The sequence below is a fragment of the Pristis pectinata genome, chromosome 9 (assembly GCF_009764475.1).
Source record: "Pristis pectinata isolate sPriPec2 chromosome 9, sPriPec2.1.pri, whole genome shotgun sequence".
NCBI lineage: Eukaryota > Metazoa > Chordata > Chondrichthyes > Rhinopristiformes > Pristidae > Pristis > Pristis pectinata.
The window spans coordinates 78,733,330-78,758,334 of NC_067413.1; the positions used below are offsets into that span (position 1 = coordinate 78,733,330).

General features: G+C 39.2%; 1 protein-coding gene across 4 annotated transcripts; it reads left to right on the plus strand.

Annotated features, from left to right (window-relative positions):
- Positions 1-167: 167 nt before the first annotated feature.
- adhfe1 (alcohol dehydrogenase iron containing 1) lies at positions 168-23,857 on the plus strand. Of its 4 annotated transcripts, XR_007956910.1 has the most exons (15): positions 168-366; positions 3,438-3,475; positions 4,149-4,192; positions 4,337-4,390; positions 5,500-5,654; positions 7,738-7,934; positions 10,710-10,787; positions 11,905-12,010; positions 13,921-14,073; positions 17,290-17,388; positions 19,329-19,407; positions 20,600-20,696; positions 21,210-21,367; positions 22,842-23,005; positions 23,115-23,857. XR_007956910.1 is itself a non-coding variant. In XM_052023414.1 (14 exons), the coding sequence occupies exons 1-14, from the start codon at positions 314-316 to the stop codon at positions 22,923-22,925; spliced, it is 1,395 nt and encodes a 464-aa protein (XP_051879374.1). In that variant the 5' UTR covers positions 168-313; the 3' UTR covers positions 22,926-23,855. The 4 variants fall into 4 exon arrangements, 3 of the variants coding, with proteins under 3 accessions (XP_051879374.1, XP_051879375.1, XP_051879376.1); XM_052023414.1 differs by having other exon boundaries at positions 22,842-23,855; XM_052023415.1 differs by having other exon boundaries at positions 306-633; positions 3,435-3,475; positions 22,842-23,854.
- The last annotated feature ends 1,148 nt before the right edge of the window (positions 23,858-25,005 follow it).

Below are 25,005 nucleotides of genomic sequence, written 5' to 3' on the forward strand. Positions count from 1 at the left end.
TGAACGGTTCCCTTATACAATGAGATGGACTATGACCTCACGATCTACCTTGTTGTGACCTTGCACCTTATTGCACTGCACTTTCTCTGTAGCTGTGACACTTCATTGTTTTTACCTGTACTACATCAAGGCACTCTGTACTGACTCAATGTAACTGCACTGTGTAATGAATTGATCGGTTTCTAAGACAAGCTTTTCACTGTACCTCGGTACAAGTGACAATAATAAACCAATACCAGTAACAAGGTTGTTGAGCTGACGTCTGTAAGTGCGGGACGCTTAACCCCTCTGCAACCCACGCAACTCCTCAGCCATGGCCGCTCGGGAGAGAGTTGTTTACTTGTTGAAGCAGCTACAAAGTGCATCGTAAGTGACAATCTGCCGGCCGGGGCCACTCGGCTGCTTGGCCAGCGCCGGCTGAACGGAACGGGGCCGCGGGGAATCGGGAATCTGGCGGCCCTGAGCCCGGGGTCCGCATATCGGCGGCTTGTGGGGTTTGCGCTGTCTCGCCCCGCCGTCCCCGGTGAGGGAGGAGGCAGAGCCGCGCAAGTGACTGGCTGTGCGGGCCTCCGGACTTCACTGGCATCAATACAACCGGATACACCGCAAATGCATTTATAAAACTCTCACTCTGTAAGTTCAAACCACAGCAGCGCCCGGTCACTTTCTGCAGTTTGCTGACCCCGAGGGTTCGTGGGCTGAAACTGGACACAGGCGAAGCAGCCATGGCGCTGCCGCCGAGGATAACCTTGCGGCTCGGTCGGCTCTCACTGCTACCCGCAACCTCATTGATTTGGAAACAAAAACCGGGGGGGGGGGGGGGGGGGGGTGAAATATTCAGCAGATCGGGCTGCATCTGTGGAGAAAGAAATATAAAACTTCTCAGGATGATGCTCTGTCATCAGAACTGAGGGGAGTTAGCGATAAATCAGGAGAAGGAAGTTGCAAAAAAGGGAAATTGTGAGATTCGATGGAGAGCATAAGGTGTGATAGTGCGAGGGGACGGAGGGTCGCAATGGGGAAATAAAGCAAAAAAACCGATTCGTCTGGACGAGGTGTCGATCTGGGAAGATAAATAATTATCTGGAATTACCAAAAGAAAATACTGTCGATTCTGGAACATCGGGAACAAACACTGAAAATGCTCTTTACTTGAAATTGTTGAATTCGACTATTGTGCTCCCCCCGCCCCCATTCACTCAGTCATAACCACGTTATCAATGTTAGGCAATTTAACAACAACCTGGCACTTATAATGTAGAAATGGACAAAAGAAGCATATTGTACTGGATGTTCAAACTTCACCCTCCCTGCACTTCCTGCTGCCACCTGCCTCTCCCACCTCAGAAATTTCTATAGTTATTTCTACAGGTCCAGTTCTTTCGAAACAAGACACCTGTTGCATAGAATTAGTAGAAACAGGCTATTTGGCCCAGCTGGCTCATACAAGACACCTCCTAACCCTCTTCATTGACCTTCATCAGTCTAACCTATATTTCATATTTTTTCCTAGCTTTACTTGACTCCAGCTATTCTCTTTATTTCAAGTATTCCTTGTGATAATGAGTTCCATATTCTCATCTCTCTCTGGGTAAAAATGTTTCTTCAGAATTGCCTTATTAATTTGTCAGTGATTATCTTATATTTATGACTCTGGTATTGGACAGTCCCCACCTCCCATAATGTCCATTAATGATGTACAGATTTTTATTAGATCACCCATTAGCCTCCTCATTTCCAGTGAAAAGAACCAAACCATTTGAACCCTTTAAGTCCTTTTTGTGTCTCTTTGCGATATGGTAAACTGAACTATGTGCAGTAATTTAAGTGGGATTTAATCAAGGATTATACTTTTAATGTGTCCTCTCTGATATCCAGTTTTAACCCTCTAGAAATGAACTCCAGAAATGAAAAGTACTTGACCTGCGTTGTTATGGCCTTATTAATTTGCATTGCTACTTTCAGTGATGTATGTGACCCTAGATCCCTTTGTTCCTCTTTTGTCTTAAGATTCCTATTATCTATGCAATATATAGGCTTTATTCTTTCTAAATAGATGCACAAGCATTATTCTAATCGAAATTGAAATTAACTTGCCAACCACAGTCTCATTCTGCAAGATTATTAATGTCACAATTTTCCAAAGTATTAACTTCTAATATAGGATCTACAAATTTTGAAATTGTAAATGATGAGAAACAATGGTCCTTGCACCAATCACTACAGAATATCCCTTCCCAGTTTTTGATGGTTTGACTAACTATCCTTAACCTCTACTCCGTATTCTGTTTCGTAGTCAGTTTGCTATCTATTCTTTGCCTTGTCTTCTGATGCTATTCATTCCGACTTTATTCATGATCCTAATTAGTAGCATCTTACTGAAGGCCTTTCGTGTATAATGATAGTAATTATATTTCCAAACATACTTTATCTGCTCTAATGTGCTTGTAGTATCCTAAGGATATGGAAGAAGATATATGCATGCATGTCTTTCTTTTGAAAATCTAAACATATAAAATCTGTTTATTTCCTTGGTTATTCATTCTGTTCCTTCTTCAAGAAATTCAAAGGATTGGTCAGGCATTACTTTTCCTTAAATCACTTAACAGAACAGCAACAACAGATGTTCTCCCCAGTTTAGTCAGTTCTGCCAGTGAAATTTAAGCAGTAAAGACTGGTTAATATTTCAGATCAGTGAACTTTCATGAAAACCCACAAAATCTATTTCCTTTCTGGTGAGTGATTATCAAGCTGGAATGTTAACTCTGTTCCCTAACCTGCTGTGCATTTCCATTGTTTTCTCTTTTTACTTCATATTTCCATGGTCTGTAGCATTTTGCTTTCGAGAAGATGATCTGTTGGTTACTCAGTTTTAATTGTTTACTAATGTATTGTAGTGAACAGTAGCCACATTGTTAATGGACTAATATCATACAGTGGGCTTTTGAAGTTTTTTTCTGACTGGAACTTTTACATTTGTTAATTGAATTGTTAATTTAGTGGAATTTATAATAACCTTCCCATTTGAACTCTGCTGTGAAATTTCTATTTTAAAAATAGACATTTCAAGTTATCTTATTTTTCTTTAACAAATTCCTATCCAAATGGCAACGTGTACTCTACCACATAAGAGAAGAAAGCTGCTTGCCATTTGAAGTGGAGGCAGTCTGAATTCAACCAGAAACTGGAATGAGAATCTTTGGAGGAGCAAACTCTGCCCTACATTTACAAGTTTAGTGTTGATACACACCTGAAAATACTTTGTACTAACACAAGCTGAAATACAGCCTGTCATTTGGTACCAATACAGAGTAGATTTAAAAATAGCATTTTGCACATTTTAATGCAAGGTTATTTAAAAATAATTAACTGCAGGTTTATTTGAATGATTTTAAAAGCAATGTGGTTTGAACATTTATCTTTTCTTATTTAAGCAGATGTCGATGTCCTGCTCACTCTCAAACCTACTCACAAGGTAAAACTCTGTTACAAGACCATTATTAGTTTTTATGACTCTGAAAGGAAAGGAAGTTGATGCCGAACTCCATTAAAGCTTGGTAAATGAAGACCTCTTCTCCATCTTATGGTCTTCTATGATAATAGAACATGAAATTGATCTCTCAGAAGGGTAGAGGACATAATAGTGGATTACTAAACTTACATAAAGATGAATTTAGGCACCAAATTTTACAATACTTGATAGATTTGAGACAACAATAATACAAGCAGTTTTTGTGAATTAATGCACACTGCTTTCTGCTTCTGAAATTTAGCATTTTTTAAATAGGCAAAAAATTATGTTTAAAAATTATGTTTGACTGCTGAATATATTCAAAACTATTTTTGTGAAATAAAATTTGCACTTTTTGACTGAGAAATTTAAGTTTTTGATTGATTTAGCAGAGAGTGTAGTACATAAAATACTTAAAATTGGCCAAGCTCTCCACAGCAATTGTTAGTTGCTCCTTGTAAGTGGAAACACCAGCCTTCCTGTAACTTTACCCACACGTGACAAGCTAATACTTGCATCAATATTGTACAAACATTCTATGCAAACATCTCAAGTTGCTTGAAACCGAGAAGTTTCTGTTTTTTATGGTAGAGTGATTGGAAGCTGTGAGTTCAGTACTGGTGTTTATGTGTTCCAGCTCCCGGACATGCTACAACCAGAGCAACAGACTACGCTTTTGAGGTACAAATAATTCACCTAATGTCCCATGATTTTTCACAACTTTTGATCATTTGATCAATAGTAATGCAGAGGAAAACTAAAAAAATTGTGATGTATTTTCTTTCCCCAAGCTGACACTATCTATACATCTTGGTTCTGTTTCAGATGGCTTGTTCAAACACCCGATATGGAAAAGGGGTGACAGATGAAATTGGTATGGTAAGTGACTGACAGCTGAATTTATTCAAAAGCCTTCATTAAAAGTTAAGTTTTGCTGAGTAATTTTGAACAATAATTTTCTACTCATCTGGGACAATTCTGGTTGTTCGGTGTATCAATAGGAAAGAATTGTCTGAGGTATGTATCTGCTGTTGATTTTTTTCAAACGCATCACTCTTCTCGACAATACTGTTGAAGGCAGATATCAAACAGAGTCACAGGTATATTGTGGGAAAAGGAAAATAAAGTCAGAGAGAGAATCAGTCCAAACTACATTAGGCAATTTGGTACATAAAATAATGCTGGAAACACACAGCAGGTGAGGTAACATCTGTGGAAAGAGAAACAACTAGCATTTCAGATCAAAGACCCTTTGTCAGAAATTCTGTGACTGTTTAATAACTATCTTCAATCGTGCTACCCAGATTACTGATTCATTTGACCAAAAAAAGTCAGCAGCCCTCCCTTCTTGACATTCCAGAAGTAACTGCATCTGGGTAATGTCCTTGATCCAGCTTCATCATCCACATTCAACACCTCCAAATTCTATCTGTGCCTAAAGTAAAAATTAATTGAGATGGTGACACACTAGGTTGTCTTTGGGGCTTTATCTATGCAAGTCCACTCCAGCTCTCTCCACTTCCCTAAAAGGAAACGTTTGTTTTTAAGAAAGGAAAACAATTAAAACTGCAGATACTGGGATCTGAAACAAAGAGGGAAATGCTGGAAGAACTCAGCCAGTCAAACAGCAACTGTGGAAAGAGAAAGTTGAAACTTTAACTGGAGTTCTTCCACCACTTCTACATTTGATTTAACGTTGGTCCCACTATCTTGATTATAGAGAAAATTCTTATGCATCCAATGAGATTGGCATTGATTAGTCAGACATGTTTTCTATAAGTACATTGGCATGATCAATGCATGGACCATAAAAGAAACTGAATCATGTGACTATGAGGATGGTGGAGATAGAAGATGGTCTTTTCTGACTAGCATTTCTTATGGAGGGTAGATTTAAAACAAGGGCACTAGTTGTTAACTACCAATTGGGTGAATGTTTCTGCAAGTTTTTCATCTTAAAAAAATTGTAGATTCTGGTCTTCCAATAGGATCTTCAGAACATTGGGGCCAGGAAAGTTTGCGTAATGACAGACAAAAATTTGGCCAAGCTTCCTCCTGTCAGAGCTGTCCTGGATTCATTGGTTAAGAATGGAGTCAACTTTCAAATGTTTGACAAGGTCAGAGTGGAGCCAACTGACTTAAGGTAATCAACACTTCATTTTGGTGAAAGTTTAAGGAGCAAAGTTTTAGTAGTGTCATTGTTGCTGGTATCATTAACATTACTATTCCACTAGCAATTTAAAAAAAACTAGGTAGAAATTGAATCACATATCACTACGATATTGTGCCTTGCATGTTTCAAATTTAATGAAAAATAAATTACAGTGGAAAATTAGGATCATTGCAACTTGCATTGAAGGTTTAGGCCTTATGGGAGATGGGGTTGGAATGGTGATCGGGTGAGGGAGTGCATAGGCTGGTGGTGTGGTAGGTTGCTGAAGGATAGAGGCATAGCACTCTATTCAGAGTGGCAAAAGGCAGAAGGTTGCATTCCATGAGCATGTACCATTGTTCACAATTTAATTTTTGGAATCAAAAATAAAATTTCTGTATTTACAGTCAATGCTGACTTAATTGGTATACTCAGTGTTGAGGACTGCAACAATTTTTATTAATAAACCTGCAGAACAGGCATAAAATTATAAAATGAATTTCAACACAGATAAGCAGGAGGAGTTATATTTTGCCAAGAAAAATAAGGAGGCCACATAAAACTTGGTAAATAATACAAATTGATTGGGTAGAGCAATTAATCTAGAGTACAGATACACAAATCATTAAAACCAGTGAAACATGTTAAAATTAGGACAATTAAAAATAAAGAAACCAAGTACAAAGTACCAGGATTTATATATAGATGGTTAGTAGTAAAAAGTAGAAAAGTTATGTTAAGCTTGTGACAAACCTTGGTTAGACTAGACTTGGTATTACTGTGTTCAGGTCTGGCTGCCATATTATGAAAAGTGCATAGAGAAACTGGAGAAGATTAGGGGGAGCCCACAGGATGTCCATGGATGATACTGGAAATCTGAGGGAAGGTTGAACAACCTAATTCTCTTTCTGTATTGAAAGTGAAGATTAAGAAGGTGTTTAAAATTATGAAATACTTTAATAAAGCAGATGAAAAAAATTCTCAGATGTGGAGAACTGAAGGCCATATGAATGTATGAATTAAAATCAGGAGTAGGTCACTCGGCCCCTCAAGTCTGCTCCAATTGTCACTTCAACTCTGCATTCCCATCCACCTGCAATAACCTTCCGCCCCCCCCGTTTATCAAGAATCTATCTATCTCTTCCTTAAAAATATTCAAAGACTTTTCTTTCACTGCCCTTTGAGGAAGATAATTTCAAAAGTGCATGAATCGCTGAGAGAAAAAGAAATCATCACACCTCTGTTCATTTAGCATGATCACCAGTACACCAGATTCAGAAGTTACCTCTTAATTCAGAGAATTTGCAGTGGAGTGGTTGAGACAATGGATAGAAAGGGAGGATAGATAAGTCAGTGAGAAAGTCAGGGTAGATGAGAAAGCGGGGAAGGAAGTTTGAGTGGGGCATAAAGGCCAACTTGGACTAGATACCTTCTCTGTGCCAAATATTCTATCTAGCTTATCCCTGGGTCCAATGACTAGTTCACCCTTGGCAGTGAGAATCCTACATAAGTAATAATCTCAAACCTAAGCAAATGATTGTAGAGCATATTCAGGATATACAGCAACCTAACCTGACTGGAATCTTGCCTCGAGAAGATAATACCAGTTGGTCTGTAAGTGATACTTGAGGTGGAGAAGGAAATAAAGGAAACAAGGAAGATAACTTTTTTCCTTAATTTTTTTTTAAATCCTCCTCTGAAAAAAGTGACACCAGATTTCAATGGCAGTGACATTCCTCCGGTAACACAGTCAAGTGGCTATTGTCTTTGGTAAGCCTTCGCCTTCATCAGGACCAAGGATGACATGCTTCCTCTCCAGTTGTGTGGGTTTTGAGGTGGCCGAGAAAGCCAATGTGGGACCCGCCCTTCGGCAGGCCTCATCTGCTACTTCCCATTGTGGCAGAGTCTGAAGGTCCTATATTGGCCTCAGCGGCCACCTCAGAACCCACAGAACTGAAGGGAAATCAAATCATACCTGATCCTGAGGGAGCATCGTAGGAGAAGGATTTCAAGGTGTATTGCTCTGTTTTTTTGACAAGTCAGTCATCCTATAATTTTTTTGTAATGTTATTAGTTTCATGGAAGCAATAACATTTGCAAGACAAGAAGAATTTGATGCATATGTTGCTGTTGGAGGTGGATCTGTGATGGATACATGTAAAGTGGCTAACCTCTACAGCTGCAGCCCTGATGCTGAATTCTTTGACTATGTCAATGCACCAATAGGAAAGGGACAGCCTGTCACCGTTAACCTCCATCCTTTGATAGCAGGTGGGTTCATGCAGAAGGTCTTTTAATAAGAGAGTGGGTTTAAATTAGTAACTTTCTGAATGACATAGAAATGGCAATCACAAACTACATATAGATTTTGCTCAATTGTACAATTCAATGTCTGAGACAGAACTGTGTAATCATTTGTAAAAGAGTGATATTGATTGACTCAAACACCTGTAAAGGCTCAGAAACCAAAACTGCCTATTTCCTTGTGTAACTAAAGCAGGACAGCTGGATCACTTGTAACAGATGGATCAAACACCATTTAAAATGTCTTAATTTGAACAGTGATTATATTTTTACACACAATTGGTCGGAGTTTGCTGGCCTTTACATAAGAGAATCCTAACAGGTAATAGAAGGCAATGAGGATAACATCTACATCCCTTTGTAGAACTGCTTGTGTGCTAGGAGGAGCAGGAATTCCTTCTAGGCCATTGGGTTTACCTGTCAACTCTAATTACCCCATGACCTGTCTTCTCACTACATCTGCTCCCCTCAGTTATCATCTCCCAACTCCTACCACGAAGGGATTCCCCCCACCCCATCGCTGTGACCGAACTACCCATCATCATTTGGTCTCCCTCATCCATTGTAAAAACTCCTGAACAACAATCTTCCCCATCCGCTGTCTGACAATCTCCTCCACACCTACCAAAGTTCCAACAGCAATTTCTTTCTTCGTTCTGTTCTGCTGCACCCTTCTGCAGCAGGCTGATCTTGAAGATGGTTGACAGGAGGGGAGGGAAGCCTACAGAAATAAGCAAAAAGACGGCTGCAATCCCATTAAAGACTGCTGGATGTTCAGAAAATCTAAACTTCCAGGTGTCTGGTTACAACTCCTCCCTCATTGCACTCAATACTTAGGAGGTAATACATTATAGGATTGTAATTTTTTGGTTCGTGTTGATGAGACAAAATAATGCTTTATATTCACAATTTTGTGATCATCACACATTTCAAAGAGAAAAAAAGAAAAATGCATTTGTGCAGTGCTTTTCATGATTTCAAGATAAATCACTTCACAATCAATTAAGTACTTTCTGAAGTGCAGTCAGAAGTGTTGTAACTTAATTCGGTCTTGAATCTGCATGTTAAACTATGTGGAGAAACAAAGTGCAGTTCAAGATAGAGGATGTGTTGGAGCTGTTAGAAAATATTAGGACAGATAAGTCCATGGGGCCTGACAGAATATTCCCCAGGCTGCTCTGCGAGGTGAGGAAGGAGATTGTTGAGCCTTTGGCTTGGATCTTTGAGTCCTCGTTGTCCACGGAAATGGTACCGGAGGATTGGAGGGTGGCAAATGTTGTCCCCTTATTCAACAAAGGTAGTAGGGATAGTCCAGGGAATTATAGACCAGTGAGCTTTACATCTGTGGTGGGCAAGCTGTTGGAAAGGATTCTTAGAGATAGGATCTATGGGCATTTAGAGAATCATGGTCTGATCAGGGACAGCCAGCATGGCTTTGTGAAGGGCAGATCTTGTCTCACAAGCCTGATAGTGTTCTTTGAGGAGGTGACTAGACAGATTGATGAAGGTAGTGTAGTAGATGTGGTCTACATGGATTTTAGTAAGGCATTTGACAAGGTTCCACATGGTAGGCTTCTTCAGAAGGTTAGAGAGCATGGGATCCAGGGAAGCTTGGCCGTGTGAATTCAGAATTGGCTTGCCTGTAGAAAGCAGAGGGTTGTGGTGGAGGGAGTGCATTCAGATTGGAGGGCTGTGACTAGCGGTGTCCCACAAGGATCGGTTCTGGGACCTCTGCTTTTCATGATTTTTATTAATGACTTGGATGAGGGGGTAGCAGGGTAGGTTGGCAAGTTTGCAGACGACACAAAGGTCGGTGGTGTTGTGGATAGTGTAGAGGATTGTCGAAGATTGCAGAGGGACATTGATAGGATGCAGAGCTGGGCTGAGAAGTGGCAGATGGAGTTCAATCCGGAGAAGTGTGAGGTGGTACACTTTGGAAGGACAAACTCCAAGGCAGAGTACAAAGTTAATGGCAGGATTCTTGGTAGTGTGGAGGAGCAGAGGGATCTGGAGTTCCATATCCACAGATCCCTGAAGGTTGCTTCAGAGGTGGATAGGGTAGTTAAGAAAGCTTATGGGGTGTTAGCTTTCATAAGTCGAGGGATCGAGTTTAAGAGCCGCAAGGTAATGATGTAGCTCTATAAGATTCTGGTTAGACCACACTTAGAGTACTGTATCCAGCTCTGGTCGCCTCATTATAGGAAGGATGTGGAAGCGTTGGAAAGGATGCAGAGGAGATTTACCAGGATGCTGCCTGGTTTAGAGAGTATGCATTATGAGGAGAGACTAAGGGAGCTAGGGCTTTACTCTTTGGAGAGAAGGAGGATGAGAGGAGACATGATAGAGGTGTACAAAATATTAAGAGGAATAGATAGAGTGGACAGCCAGCACCTCTCTCCCAGGGCACCAAAGCTCAATACAAGAGGACATGGCTTTAAAGTAATGGGTGGGAAGTTCAAGGGAGATATCAGAGGAAGGTTTTTTACACAGAAAGTGGTTGGGGCATGGAATGCACTGCCTGGGGCAGCGGTGGAGGCAGCTACATTGGTCAAATTCAAGAGATTGCTAGATAAGCACATGGAGGAATTTAAAATAGAGGGATATGTGGGAGGAAGGGGTTAGATAGTCTTAGGTGAGATTTAAAGATCGGCATAACATTGTGGGCCGAAGGGCCTGTATTATGCTTTACTGTTCTATGTCCTGTGTTCATTACTAATCACACTACATACTTTGTTCTCCCAGTTCCCACAACAGCTGGCACTGGAAGTGAGACCACAGGTGTGGCTGTGTTTGATTATGAAGCAATGAAAGTTAAAACAGGTACAAGTGAATAACTGTCACAAGGCAAATTGTGGTGAGATGAAAATTTCCTGTGTCAATGTGGTGAAAATACTTCTAAATGATAGAAGTCTCTTTTGCTTTAAGAACATGATCAAGAGTAGATCATGCTAGTTCTACCATTCACTGAGGACATGGCTGAACTAACACATCTATTTTGGTTCCCTGTCCCTAAGTCCCTCAGTTCCCAAATATTTTTCAGTATTGGTTTTGAATATATTAATTAACTGAACATCCACAGTATGAAGACAAAAGAGAGCACAGATGCTAGAACCTAGAACAGAACACTAGAAGAGCTCAATGGGTCAAGCAGCATCTGTGGAGGCGAAAGGTTACACTTGTTGAATTCTTCCAAGTTCCTTCAGAATTCTGTTTTTCAACATCCAAAGTCCTTATGTAGAGAATTCCAAAGATTCAAACTGTGACTTGCCCTTGTGGCATACCCCTTATTCTGATACCCTTAGAGTTAGAGCATCCTGCTGGGGAGACAGTTCTTCAGCATGTACACGTCAAGTCCTCTCAGAATTGTATACACTTCAGTGAGATCACCATTTATTTTTCTGGATTCAGACAATTTACTCTCTTTCCCCTCAATTCCTCATCATAACACATCCCTTTATGTAGCATCCAAGACTGGACAAGAAGGTGATAGAAGTATAATGTGGTGAAGTGTGAAATTACACATTTTGGTAGGAAGAATGAAAAGTGGATATCTTTTAAAAAGTGAGAGATTTGTAAATGTTAGCATTTTTAAGATTTTAGGAGCTCCATTCAGTTACACAGTAATTACATTTTTGGACCATTGGATTTCTGACATTTTACAAGCACTGACCCTCTAAAGGCAGCCACAATGGCACGAAAATGAGGTGACACTTTTGACCCATTAAGACCAACAGAAACTCCTAGAGGACACAGTCCAAGCCTAAATTTAGGGTTCACAGGCTTTCATGGTTATTATGCTAAGTGGTGATTATTACTCTGATCATTCCTAGTTCATACTACAAAATTTCACCAAAAATGTCATGGAATTAAGAAGCTTTTATAACAATAGAATTTAGTAAACTGACTTTGCTACTGTCTGCTTTATGTAAAACTTTAGGCATTGCCAGCAGGGCTCTGAAGCCATTACTTGGGATAGTGGATCCATTGCATACCTTGCACATGCCTGATCGTGTGGCAGCTTACAGTGGATTTGATGTACTTTGGTAAGAAGTATTTTCATCATGTTAAACATTTACAAAGTAAATCTGAACCATGGCCAAAAATTTCTTCAGAAATACAAACCTTTGCTAGAAGTTTGGTGGCTATCCTCTTTAATTTGTACTTCTGGCAGGTCCCATAATGGGAGCAGCTCCGGGGAAATTCCTGCCAATACTGCACAAGTTTAAATAAGAGAAGGAATATGTAATTTTATTGTAATATAGTTAGTTTTCTTAATTTGATTAGCTCCTTATTTTTCTTATTTTTTGGCAGAGTAATTTGAAAAATGCACATCTTTGTTATGTACTTTTGAATTTTTCAGATGCTCATTTGTGGCAGGAATGTTCTTTTTTAGTTTGAAAAAAATTTCTTTCATTGGGCAGGTGGCTTGAGAGCCATCTGTTTATTTTTGACTGGTCTCAGGACATTCAGGAAGCATAGATGAGTTGATGGTTACATTCAACCTATTCTTCTAACTTATTTTTGAGTTTCCTTACTCACTTAGTCCACAAGGAGCCTTACAAGTGTTTTGTTCATATTTTCTACTACAATGTTTGTCATTGAAATTATCTAGTTATTGAGATGATAAACGTTATGACTATAATATGCTGTTGTTGGAACATATGTTGTGATTAGCTTCTGTGTTACATTTACTAATAGTTTTGTTCTTGGAACACCATGTGCTGAATAGTGTACAAACTGGGCATTGCACATTTTTGATTGTTTCTGTAATGTAATCTTAAACTAAAGATTAATGTAGAAACATAACATTTAGTTGAGTAATAAATACAGAGCAAGGCCATAGGATTTGGTTACTTCTGACTCTTCCTGGTCTGCTGGGCATTTCCTACATCTCTGTCCTGCATCTCACCTCTTATATGTGTCCCTTTGGCATTTTCCTTCTCCCTAATTGCCCTTGTTAATCTATCAACCAGATGTCTTAATGAACTGTCCAGACCTAACTAACTGGCTTTCTACCTTTGCCAGTTTTGATAAAGGGTCTTCAACCTGAAATACTAATTCTGTTTCTCTTTCCATTAATGCTGCTGAACCTGCTGAATATTTCCACCATTTTCTGCATTTATTTCAGATTCCCGGCATCTGCATTTTTTTTTAAATTTTCAAAGCTGGTACTAATGGATATAGTTGCCTTGGTAAGGAACATGGGAGGTTAGGCTTTGACGTTGCTGCTGTGGGGTGGCAGTTGCAGGAACTGTAGGACAACAGGCTGCAGGGGTGTCTTGCAACATAGATAGATAGATTTCTTTATTAGTCACATGTACATTGAAACACACAGTGAAATGTATATTTTGCGTAGAGTGTTCTGGGGGCAGCCAACATGCTTCTGGCACCAACATAGCATGCCCACAACTTCCTAACCCATACGTCTCTGGAATATGGGAGGAAACCAGAGCACCTGGAGGAAACCCACGCAGACACGGGGAGAATGTACAAACTCCTTACAGACAGTGGCCAGAATTGAACCCGGGTCGCTGGCGCTGTAATAGTGTTACACTAACCGCTACACATAGCAGCCATTAGCCACATTACCCACCCTTTGAAGCCTGTTCTGGTTGGCTATTGCAAAGAAGATGAGGCAGTGACATTAGAGGCCATCACCACCAAAGGTCGCTTGAAGTTAAATTAAGAGCAGATGTCCAAGAAGAAATCTGGTGATTCTTCACAAACGGTCAAATGATTTGTACTGAGCACGTGAGGTACTTGGACCACAAACCAATCAAATTGCTGCAAGAGTAACAGAGATTTGAATAGTGATTTCAAGAGAACAATCAAGCAGCTATAACTGAATGTGAACTCATTGCTTATTAATAATATTCAAACTTTATAAAGTAAAGTTTAATTTCTTTACAGCAGAGATACTTAAATTACTGACACTGTTTCTTTATGCTAACAGCCATGCATTGGAATCCTACACAGCTCTTCCATACAGTTTACGATCACCTTGCCCTCCAAACCCAATCAATCGTCCAGCTTATCAAGGAAGCAACCCTATCAGTGATGTATGGTCCAAACATGCCCTGAGAATTGTGGCCAAGTACATGAAACGGTAATACAAAGTTCAGCACCTCTGTTGCTGAAATTCACTATAATTCCATGTAGTTTTGTCTACACAGAGGATCATTGCTTGGGAAGAAATTGCTTAATAATTTAAATTTTTAAAAATGAATTTGTTTTCTGGAAAAGAACTGGGAAACATAATACCACTTGTTCACAATGCTAATCACTGCCTACTACCAATCACAAAGACAAACAATAGGTCAGCATATGAATTCCAGAAACTAGCTGATACCAACCTGATCCCCTGCAGAAAAAAAATTATAAAAGTTAGCACAATTAGTTCTTAGTCTTCAGATTTCTTGACTTACTGCAACTTGAAAATTGCAGCATTGCATCTTAAATATAATTAATATTTAATGGAGTCTATAGTTTGCATCTCAGTGTTTGATTTACTTTATGTTCCAACCTAATCCTCTCAGAATTTCTTCCCTAGTTTACTGTGTGATGTGCATGGTTATTAAAGTTCTTTTTAACTAGTTATTGTAAAAGTTATCAGGAAAATTGTATAGTTGTTACACTTTGTATTCCTATTCCAGGTCTGAATTTATTGACAATTCCTTTGCTTGTGGAGTACAATCTTGGCCCAGGTGTGTCACCTCCACCACACGTGTGCTAAATAAGCGATGTAGTGGTGGCCGCAGGTTGTACTCCACTCCTTTGAAGTAAAAATAGCCAAATTTTAAAAGTGGAATGAATTCTCCTGTGTTTCTCTGTTATCCATCTGAAAAGAGATGCAATTGTCTTATTCAGCAATACTCTGCAGATCAGCTGATGCTACTGATGGCTCCATTGGCTTCCCAAGTAGAGTGAGAGGTAAAAATACCCATAAAGTTGTTACTTACTGCAACTGGCAGCACCAAGCTGCTTTATTATTCAACTGCCAGTCTTTCTGCAACTCATGCATAGTTTCCCTGGTCAGTCTGAGAACACATTGCTTTCCATTTGGCCCAGGAAATTACCTTGTTGGCTGGATAGGAACCCTCCTCCTCCAATGCTGCCTCCCTTGGCCGGCAGACTGCAGTTTCTATTCATCTTTTCTTCCTCTTTCTCCAAGTACCACAAACCTAACAGATACCAATTGTATACAAGGAATGGTGGAATGGAATAAATAATCTTCAGGGAATAAAGAACGAATCTCATTAAAAATCATAAAGTAGCATCTCCAAACCAGTAGCTTTAGCAGAATTAAACTTGGCATTCAGCATGCCCAAAAGACTTCTGTCAGAAATATCCCACTTAATAAAGTCAGAGTACTACAGCATAGAAACAGGCCCTTTGGCCCATCTAGTCCATGCCAACCTGATCTTCTGCCAAGTCCCATCTACCTGCACCCTGACCATATCCCTCCAAACCCCTCCCATCCATGCACCTATCCAAACTTCTCTTAAATGTTACAATTGAACCCACATCTACCACTTCCGCTGGCAGCTCGTTCCACACTCGCACCACCCTCTGAGTGAAGAAGCTCCCCCTCAGGTTCCCCTTATATATTTCACCTTTCACCCTAAACCTATGCCCTCTAGTTCTAGTCTCACCCAGCCTTAGGGGAAAAAGCCTGCATGCATTCACCCTATCTGTACCCCTCATAATTTTGTATACCTCTATAAGATCTCCCCTCATTCCCCTCAACATTGTTAATACTTTGTTTATTCCAAACTAGAGAAAGGACTTTGGAGAGTTAGGAGGAATAATCTAACAGTTCTGTGTATTTGAAATTATTTGGGAGCAATGCTTGGAGCAGCCTTGCAGGAAAACTGAATCCAAATTTCCCTGTATCCTAGTGAACCGTCAGACTCCAGGCACAATGATGTTCTTTCTTGTCAGCCTCCTCCCCAAACTATCTCCAGTTTCTGCTGGACCCCGGGTTTTCCACCCACCTGCCCTCCTACTGCCGCCCACAATTCCACCCTACTGTGTTGCCTTTTGTCAGGCAATTCCATTCCATGTGTGTCCACTTTGAAGTATCCTAAAATGAATGGATGGAAACCATGGGCTGGATTATACATTTTACTGGTGAGTTCTTACTACATTCAATAGGAGCAGAATAGTCAAAGAAAATAAGATAAGATAGCTTTATGTACATCAAAACACACAGGTAAATGCATCTTTTGCGTAGAGTGTTCTGGGGGCAGCCCACAAGTGTTGCCACGCTTCCGGCGCCAACATAACATGCCCACAGCTTCCTAACCCGTACGTCTTTGGAATGTGGGAGGAAACAGAGCACCCGGAGGAAACCCACGCAAATACGTATTCAGCACACTATTATTAGTTTCCTAAATAATAATATTTAATAAATGTGAATTTCATAAACATACAATATCATAAGTTGCTCAAAATTTAATATTTGTGCAGTTCCTGAACCTTTTTAACCTGAAAAGCAATTCAGAAATGTTGGGCTAGAACTTGCTGGGAAATACTAGTGCATACCCCTCATTTCAGGGCATTTGGGATACTCATGCAAACATGGAAGTCCCAAACTCGCTGGCAGAGCTCTGCCAGTGCTTTCGCAGCTACATTCCAACATTGGATTCCACACAGAGTCCATTTGCAGAACACAAACTTAGTGCAAACCTGAAACAGGTACAGTGAAAAACCTACTCAGGGAAACTGCACTTGATTAGACCTGGCACAGGAACAGCAAGCCCATTCATTTGTTCCAAGAGCGACAGCTATGGGAGAAAAGAGTAGGTAAAAGTTTGTTTTGTCAAATTAATTGTTTAAAAATAATAGTTTTTTTGAAATGTTTAATAATTTAAAGACTATTAATTGATCCCTTATTAGTTTTGAATGTTTCTGAATTTCAGAGACATTTAGAAACACTTAATGTCCTTCCTGACAGCTATGTTAATTGACAAAACTCAACTATGTAGCTTTGCCAGCTGTAAACTTTGACAGCAGTCAAAGTTTAAATCATTTGTTTCATGGGCAGGGGCCCACCAACTCAATGGAATTACATTATGCAAGACCACATTATTTGGTATGGGTTCAACAGTTAAGATCACCATGACAAATCGGTAGCAAGGAATCCACAAAAGGTAAGTACTTAGTTAATAGGTACTGTATGTCAATGGCAAGCATAAGCAACTTGCAGTTGGCAGTTTACAATTGGGACACTGTTAACTATACCAATTATTTAGAAAAATAACTATTATAGTGTGAATTACACAATGCTTGTTAAATTTTAATTTCTATTTAAATCTGCTAGTGCTGTCCAAGATGCTGATGACCATGAGGCGAGGTTCAACATGCACCTTGCAAGTGTTTTTGCTGGGATTGGATTTGGAAATGCTGGTGTTCATCTTTGGTAAGCAGTCTTACACTCATGAGTCATGAAGCTCCAAAATGTTCATTCAAGTAGTACTTCATGATGAGGAGGTCCAATACTTTAGAATCTTATAAATTGATTTAGCTGTTACTTTTCTTGCATAAAGTAGGTACTGCCAAACTATTGAAGCTACAGGCTGCTCAACAACTGTGTGAAAGAGTTTCTCACCATCAAATGTGATTATAGTACATCTGCTCCACACAATCTGCCTGAATGGAGCACCACGACTTTTAGAAAAAAGCTAATATAAGAAATCTAATGCAGCTTCTTACTGAGGGATGTTCTCCTTTGAGGCTTAAGCACATATGCTAAATTGTCCTTTGCTCTTAACGCTAGAGCATAGGTGCATATGGTACTCTCAAGACTTGTCAAGTCTGCTGTTTTCCAGTTGTGAGCCTGGATCATATATAATAACAGGTCTTTTAATTGTGAGAAAATCTGGGTCAAGTCCAATCCAATCCTTACCCAACATTCATTCACACACACCTTTCAACCAGAGCCCCAATGTAACAATCAGTTAGAGGAATCCTAGTCGCTTTTACTCTTCCAGAGATACTGAGACCAATCATGGTGATTCAGTTGCTGATTCAGCTGTGATCACTTAATAGAGAATGAAGGAACACAGCCAGATGTACAAGGTGAAGTACCTTTCCCCAGTAGATTACTAGAAGTGCAGCCATGCAAGTTCTAACCATGATTTAATTGCCAATGCAATTGTGTTATGAATAATAACCCTGTATCTTCCTCAATTTCAAATATTGTTCCACTTTTCCCAAAAAATGAAATGCTGCCTGTCACATCTCCCTTTGAGAAAGCAATTCATACACCATGAAACTATAAAGAAATATATCCTAACCACTTTCCTAGTGGTTTTAAATTGGCAATAGATTTGTCTTTGACTCCCAACCAGAGGAAATACACTGTCATCTATCAAATCTCTTCATCGTTTGAAGTATACCGTCTACTTCTCTGCTTTCTCTGCTCTGATGCCATAATCTAAAGACTATCTTCATCATTATAGTTTTCTATTCCTGGCTGCATCCTCTTGAGATTATGCACTTAATGATTTTAATTTGTTTTCTATAATTGTATCAGGGAAAACCTGGGAGGATTAAATCTAAAATGTACAATATATGTGGCAAGTGTTTGTTGGTACCCCCAATGTCTGAGGCAATCTAACAAAACGTTTTGCCTGTTTCGCCATGGATTTGGCTCCCTAAAGTAAACTTCAAATACATGAATACGTGTTTTAACATCAAGAAACTTGACATGCCTACAGCCTCAGTTCCAAGGAAATACTCATTTGGACCCTATGAATCTAGATTTATCCACAATCTACTCTCCACTGGGTCTATACTTTCAATCTTTGTTTTTCCTCCCATACTCTGTTACACTACAAGTATCTACATTTCTCATCACAGTTTGCAAAATTCAAGACTTCTGTCACTAGCAGGTTTGGGATTATGCTCCCTCTGTTTGTCCAGTGTCTCAGTGCACTAAGAACAAGCTGCAAGGTAGAGCACTTCCAATCCTTCTCATCCAATTTTCTTTCACATTCATTAACCAATGTTCTATCCAGATGGCTACATTTCGTCTTTAACACCTGAAATTTTTCAACAGATTTCTTTAGGAGGATCTTGTCCAAGGCCTTCTGAAAATCCACACATGCTACATCTATTCATTCCATCTTTTTTATCAATGTAGCCAGCCACTACTTAAAAAAAAATTAAATCTGTTTTACACATGCTCCTTATAACAAATCTATGAAGATACTCAATTATGTTTTCTATATGCTCATGAACTTTAACCAATAAGTTGGTTTTGACATGAGATGTCAAATTATGTTGAATTTTCACAATTCAAATTACAAGTAGACAAAGGTACTAACTTGGACTGTATGCTCTATCTTCCTTTCCTAGCCATGGAATGTCCTATCCAGTGGCCGGAATGGTGAAAACCTTTAAAGCCAAAGATTACAATGTGGATCATCCTTTGGTGGTACGTACGTTTTGAATTGTACGCACAATTCAGTGGTCCCTAGCAAGAAATTAGTTCACATGACAACAAGTTTTAGTGCTATACAATTCCACTTCAATTTTACCTAGTTCTTTGCACTGGAGATCATGTTTGGGTGAATCGACCCAAATGTGAAATTGGACCAGTCATTTTCCTGCGTTATTCAGGTCAGCGTACCTGATGATTTCCTGGTGTTAGGCACATACCAAATGATGTCTTTATTCCCAGTACATACATTTCTGCCTGCACCTACATAAATTCAAGCAGAAAGCTCCACTGTGACCATTATGGAACAGTCTCATTAGAACTAGGACCAAGTAGTGTCGGTTGGTTGCCTTTTTCACTATAAAGGGAGCACTTCGCTAACAACAGGAGGCCTGATGGAGCACCTTCAGAAATGACCAAGCTGCTCAAAGGGCTTCCACAGAAAGTTCTGCAACAAAACAGTGAATGTTGCTTCCACCATTTAGCCACAACTCAGTTCCATTAGTGGAGACCTCATTAAGGCCATGGCTGGCCACTCAGGGTGGATCAGGGACCCTGGGGTAGGGAAAATAGATATGTGCTTGAACAAAGAACCTGCTCCCAAACAGAGTCTTTGGAGATGCCATATCCTATTTGGACCTCTCCAGTGAACAGTGCATTCATAGACTTAGGTTTTCCAATGCTGTCATCACTGAGATATGTGATGTTCTGCTGTCATGCCTGAACTGGTTTCTCCATGGAAGTCACAGTTACATTGACTTTCAATTTCCTTGGCAGAGCAGGTCTCTGCTACAGCTTCCAAATTGCTGCTCACGCCTGCATGAGAGAGATCACACAGGCAATATATTCACAAAGAAACTATTGTGTCTGAGGTGTCTGTAGACTCTTTGATGTTGCTGCTTACTGAAGCAAATAAAAGAAGTAGAGTTCCCAATAAAACAAACTCATTCGAAAGAAGTCAACACCCTACCCAACTAACAGCAGTTGAGGTATGAATATATATCTAAAGTCATACCAAATTCCAAAATCAAGTCAAACAGTGGGAATGAGTCAGCTGAGTGTATAGACTAAGAGAGGATATCTTGATGTGGTTGTTGAAGTGGAGCTTTTTAAGAGGGATTTATGTTAATTTTGGGAGATACGCAATAAATTGCTATTCCTACATAAGTGCGATGTTCTCTTTTTGCAGCCACATGGCCTTTCTGTTGTTCTGACCGCTCCTGCAGTCTTCACTTTCACAGCCTCCATGTGTCCTGAACGCCATTTGGAAGCAGCAGAGATACTAGGTTCGTAACTGACTCCTCAACTTCCTCACAATTGAGAGTGAATTTGTAGATCAGTCCCTTAATTTCCTTTCAAAACTGTCTTTTGGTAATACAATTACCAAGACAATTTTATGAATAATGAACCAAAGTTGAAAGCTGATCTGACTTTAAATGAGCCACCATTTGATTCTTTTGTCATTATGTTTGTTCACTAACTGTGACTAAAAGAATGAACTAAATGGCCTATAAGTTCATCCACTATTTTTGAAATGATGCTGCACATGGTTCTCATGGCTGATTATCTGATATCACCAGGGAGTGCATTTCTCTCCACATATAGTGTAAGGTAAGTTTGTGACTCAGTAACCTTTTACATTTTTGCACACATATGCATAGTCATTGAAATCATTAGTAATTTTTAATGTAGTTTTGGATGAATTTTATGTATTTTGGAATTATATAAAATAAAGGTATTGTATTGTGAATGCACAGTGTGACTTCCCTCTAATTCTGCAGACCCTGCATCTCTTTCAGGAACTGATACAAAGACTGTGAAACGTGAAGATGCAGGATTAGTTCTGGCTGATACGCTACGGAATTTCCTGTTTGATCTGCGTGTTGAAGATGGACTGAGTGCAGTTGGTTACACCAAAGAAGATATTCCAGCTTTAGTCAAAGGAACACTGCCTCAGGTCTGCTATAATAGTAATAAAGAGAGTTCTTCAGGACTATTATTCATTAAAATTACAAAATAAAATTACTTGAACTAAAACCAAGAAAAGCAGGTACATAAAAAGTGGAATATTTCTGTGGTAAGTTTTGCTAGTCATGCAAGGAAAATTGGGTGTTGTGTAACTCTGTGCTACAATATTAACTGAGAGGCAGTTGGACTGAAAACTTAGATATAAGTGGGAAAAGTTTTGCTTTGGCACCATGAATAAGATACATCACAAGATAGAAAGAATGGTGGTACTGGGGGAGCCAGCACTAGGGAAGTAGATAGCCTTTTTACAGCCACAACCAAAACTTACAAATAATATGTTGCCACACTGAAGGACATCTGGAAGGCAAGATTAAACAAACCAAAACTTGCCATATACTTGGATCCAACGATGTAGGCCCAAGTCTTCTGGAGCAAGTGTTCTTCTTATGCCATATGTTGGACATTAAGGAGAGATAAATTGGTACAGCTAATTTGTCCCCACGTGATTGGTCCAGAAAGTAAAGACTGGAGCATTGAACCAATTTCTGGAAAGAGAGCAGGCTATCCCAGGGGAAGGAATTTCAGCTGAACTGAAACAACACAATTCTCATTGAAGGATAAGTCAACCAGAATAGAAAAACTTTAACTAAAATGGCAGGTGGTGCAGAAAAATATATTTGAAATAGAATGGGAGATGTTTAAAATTGCTGAATGCTAACAGAAGGCTTCACTGAAATAAGTATCAAAATGTCTGGCCAGATTTTTCATTCTCCCATAAAGATGCAAGTTATACTAGATCACATTTCACCTCTATCAAGAAAGGAGAGAAGAGGAAATTGGTTAACGATAGACTAGTTAGTCCAGTGTCAGTTTTCATCAAACTCTTAGGAACTAGAGTTCAGAATAACATCAGTGAGCACTTAGAAATGCGTACCTAGACAGGGAGAAACAAACCCAGACAAGGGACAGAGAGGATCCTTTCAGGGTAGTTCAAAAGAAGGCACCTACGGCCTTCATCTCCTGAAGAGTGCAAGTGAGATTTCTCATAGCTTCAAATTATCCCAACTCCTGGAATGTATTAATTATTCAGATTGTTGCCCAAATGAACTGTCGTTATATAATTGTCATGAACCAGCTATCTTGAGGAAATAATATATCCTGGGACCCAAGGAATGGGTGAAGGAAGGGGTCATATTGACCTTAGCAATGAAACATCAGGTACTTACAGTAATGTGGCTATTTCCATTTGAGCAGAGAGTCATCTTTCATTTCATTTGAATCTCCTGCACATAAGTTACTTGGGGCAAAATTCCTCACTTGAAGTTTGACTTTCAGAGGCTAGGATGACATCACTCTCATGATATTTTCCCTTTGGAATATTGTCTGCTATCATCTCATTTGTACTGTTACATTGAGAATGTGTACTGAAAATGATAAATGGCTTATCTGTTGATCTGTTTTAGGAAAGGGTAACAAAACTGTCACCAAGGCCTCAGACAGAGGAAGACCTGGCAGTCTTATTTGAGTCCTCTATGAAACTGTATTGACCTCCATACATATAGTACAGAACTCAAAACTACATCATGAAGAAAACTTACTGAACATAAAATAAGGAAGCTACTGCTTGGTATGCCAGCATGTCAAAGTGTTACTTAAATATGTTACTTTATATGTTACTGTGTTTTAAATATGTCACTTTATACGTTAGTTCTGAGTGTCACAAATTGTTATGCCAGGTTACAAGGATGTAATGGTGGCCCAGCACAGTCCCTGGATAGTGGAAGGGAAAATGGGTACGTATATAACTGGAGCTGCCTCTGCCAGACTTACTCACCTGCTGGAGTTGAAAATGACGTACTACGTTGTGTCCAGTTCTGGACAGGACACTTTAAGTCAGGAAACAGGAGATATTTAGTAGAACAGGACCTGAAGATGAGCTACAGTTATAATGGAGAGAATGGAGACATTAGGATTGTTCTCCTTACAGCCGAGAAAGCTGACGGTTAACAGAGGTTTTAAAAATAATGAGTGGTTTTAATAGAGTGAATAAGATAAAGCTATTTACACGGGTTCATAAGTTAGTCACTAACCAGAGATCACTGATTCAAGATTATTGTCAAAAGAACCAGAGATAAGATTTTTTTCCACACGTGATTTGCAAGGCATTATCAGCAAAGGACAAGAGAAGTGTTGTAACTGTAAAAAACAAATGCTCATAAATAAAGATTTTGTAGGAAGTTGTGCTTGCAGTATGGCTGTGACTATGGGAATATTTGCATTGGTGTGAGATTCATTGCATTTCTAAAATAAACTAAACCTCTTATTCTAAGACTGATCTCATGCTCAGAATAAACGACAGTGCATTTGTCTATAAGAAAATGTTCTAACATTATATTAATTAACAGTAGGGATTCTTTTAATATAAGGTGGTCTTAATTGTGTGACACTTAATTGTCTTAATTAAGTGTCAATACTCCTGATTTTCTTTCATTCCAATGTAATTTTTAAATGGAAAATAACATAAACAAACTTTGTTTACCATGGATTCATTAGTTACGACTTTATAGATTGTTCAACTGTAACCAATAAATAATCCTAATGCCTGTAAGGGACATATGTAACTGGATTTCTAAAAACTGCAGTTTGAGAAACTTTGACAGTGTACAACCTGTGAAGATCTAATTGCATTAACATCATGCAGAAAACATCCTTAAAATGAATTTGAGTTTCTACCTATATGTTATTCACTATCCCCAGCATTATTATTAAGATTGTTATCCCCACATGACACCGAATCAATTATTTGACCTGAATAGCATTTTACACTAGCCTCACAAAACCTCCTTAAAACATTAAGCCTGGTTAAATAGGGTCTAATTGCACTTTTAACAATTACTGCTGAACAACCTGTCTGAGAAACTAATTGTAAGTTGTTATCCCTTCAGTATTTAAAACATCTGATTTTGTTGTAAAGTTTGTTTATAATATCAAATCTTCTATCTTAATCCCTTGTGAAGGTCCTTATATTTAATTCAATTCCTTTAAAGTGTTAAACAAAAAAATGAGCACTTTTTACTTCTGGGTTGGCAACCTGTGAAAATTCTTCAATCTCATTTCTGCGCAGTTAGCCTGTTTGTTAACACTTTCAATAACATAACTTGCTTTATTAAAACTATAAATTGTCCCCAGAAACTTCACAAGAGCAAGACATGGATCAAGTCACTTAAAGAGACAAGAGGGAAGATGACCAAAGGCTTAGTCAAACAGGGAGGTTTTAACAAGCATCTTAAAGGACCAAAGAGAGGTAGATATGTGTTGAGTTTTAGGGATAAGGCTTTTGGAGAACTTTGGATGGCCACATAAAGCAAAACAAGGAGAATATTATGATGGCGATTGCTTCATCAGGAGCTAAGGTAGTTAACCACAGGGGTTATGGGTGAATCGAGTTAATGCGTCAGAAGCTCACAAAACTCAGTGTAAATGGCAGGAGTGCACCACCTCACCAACCTACCCCTCTCCATCTGCAGAAAGTCTCACATTTCCACACTGGCCTCATCAGTCACCTCAGAACTAGAGTAGAAGCAAGTCATCCTCAGTTGCAAGGGACAGCCTAAGGAGAAATAGGTG

What these genes read in the sequence shown, in the direction of transcription:
- adhfe1 (XM_052023414.1), top strand. Translation starts at nt 314, where the DNA reads ATGGCCGCTCGGGAGAGAGTTGTTTACTTGTTGAAGCAGCTACAAAGT. An exon ending in TGACAGATGAAATTGGTATG is followed by an intron (nt 4,391 to 5,499) that starts GTAAGTGACTGA and finishes GTCTTCCAATAG; the next exon opens with GATCTTCAGAACATTGGGGC. An exon ending in ATGTGGATCATCCTTTGGTG is followed by an intron (nt 19,408 to 20,599) that starts GTACGTACGTTT and finishes CTCTTTTTGCAG; the next exon opens with CCACATGGCCTTTCTGTTGT.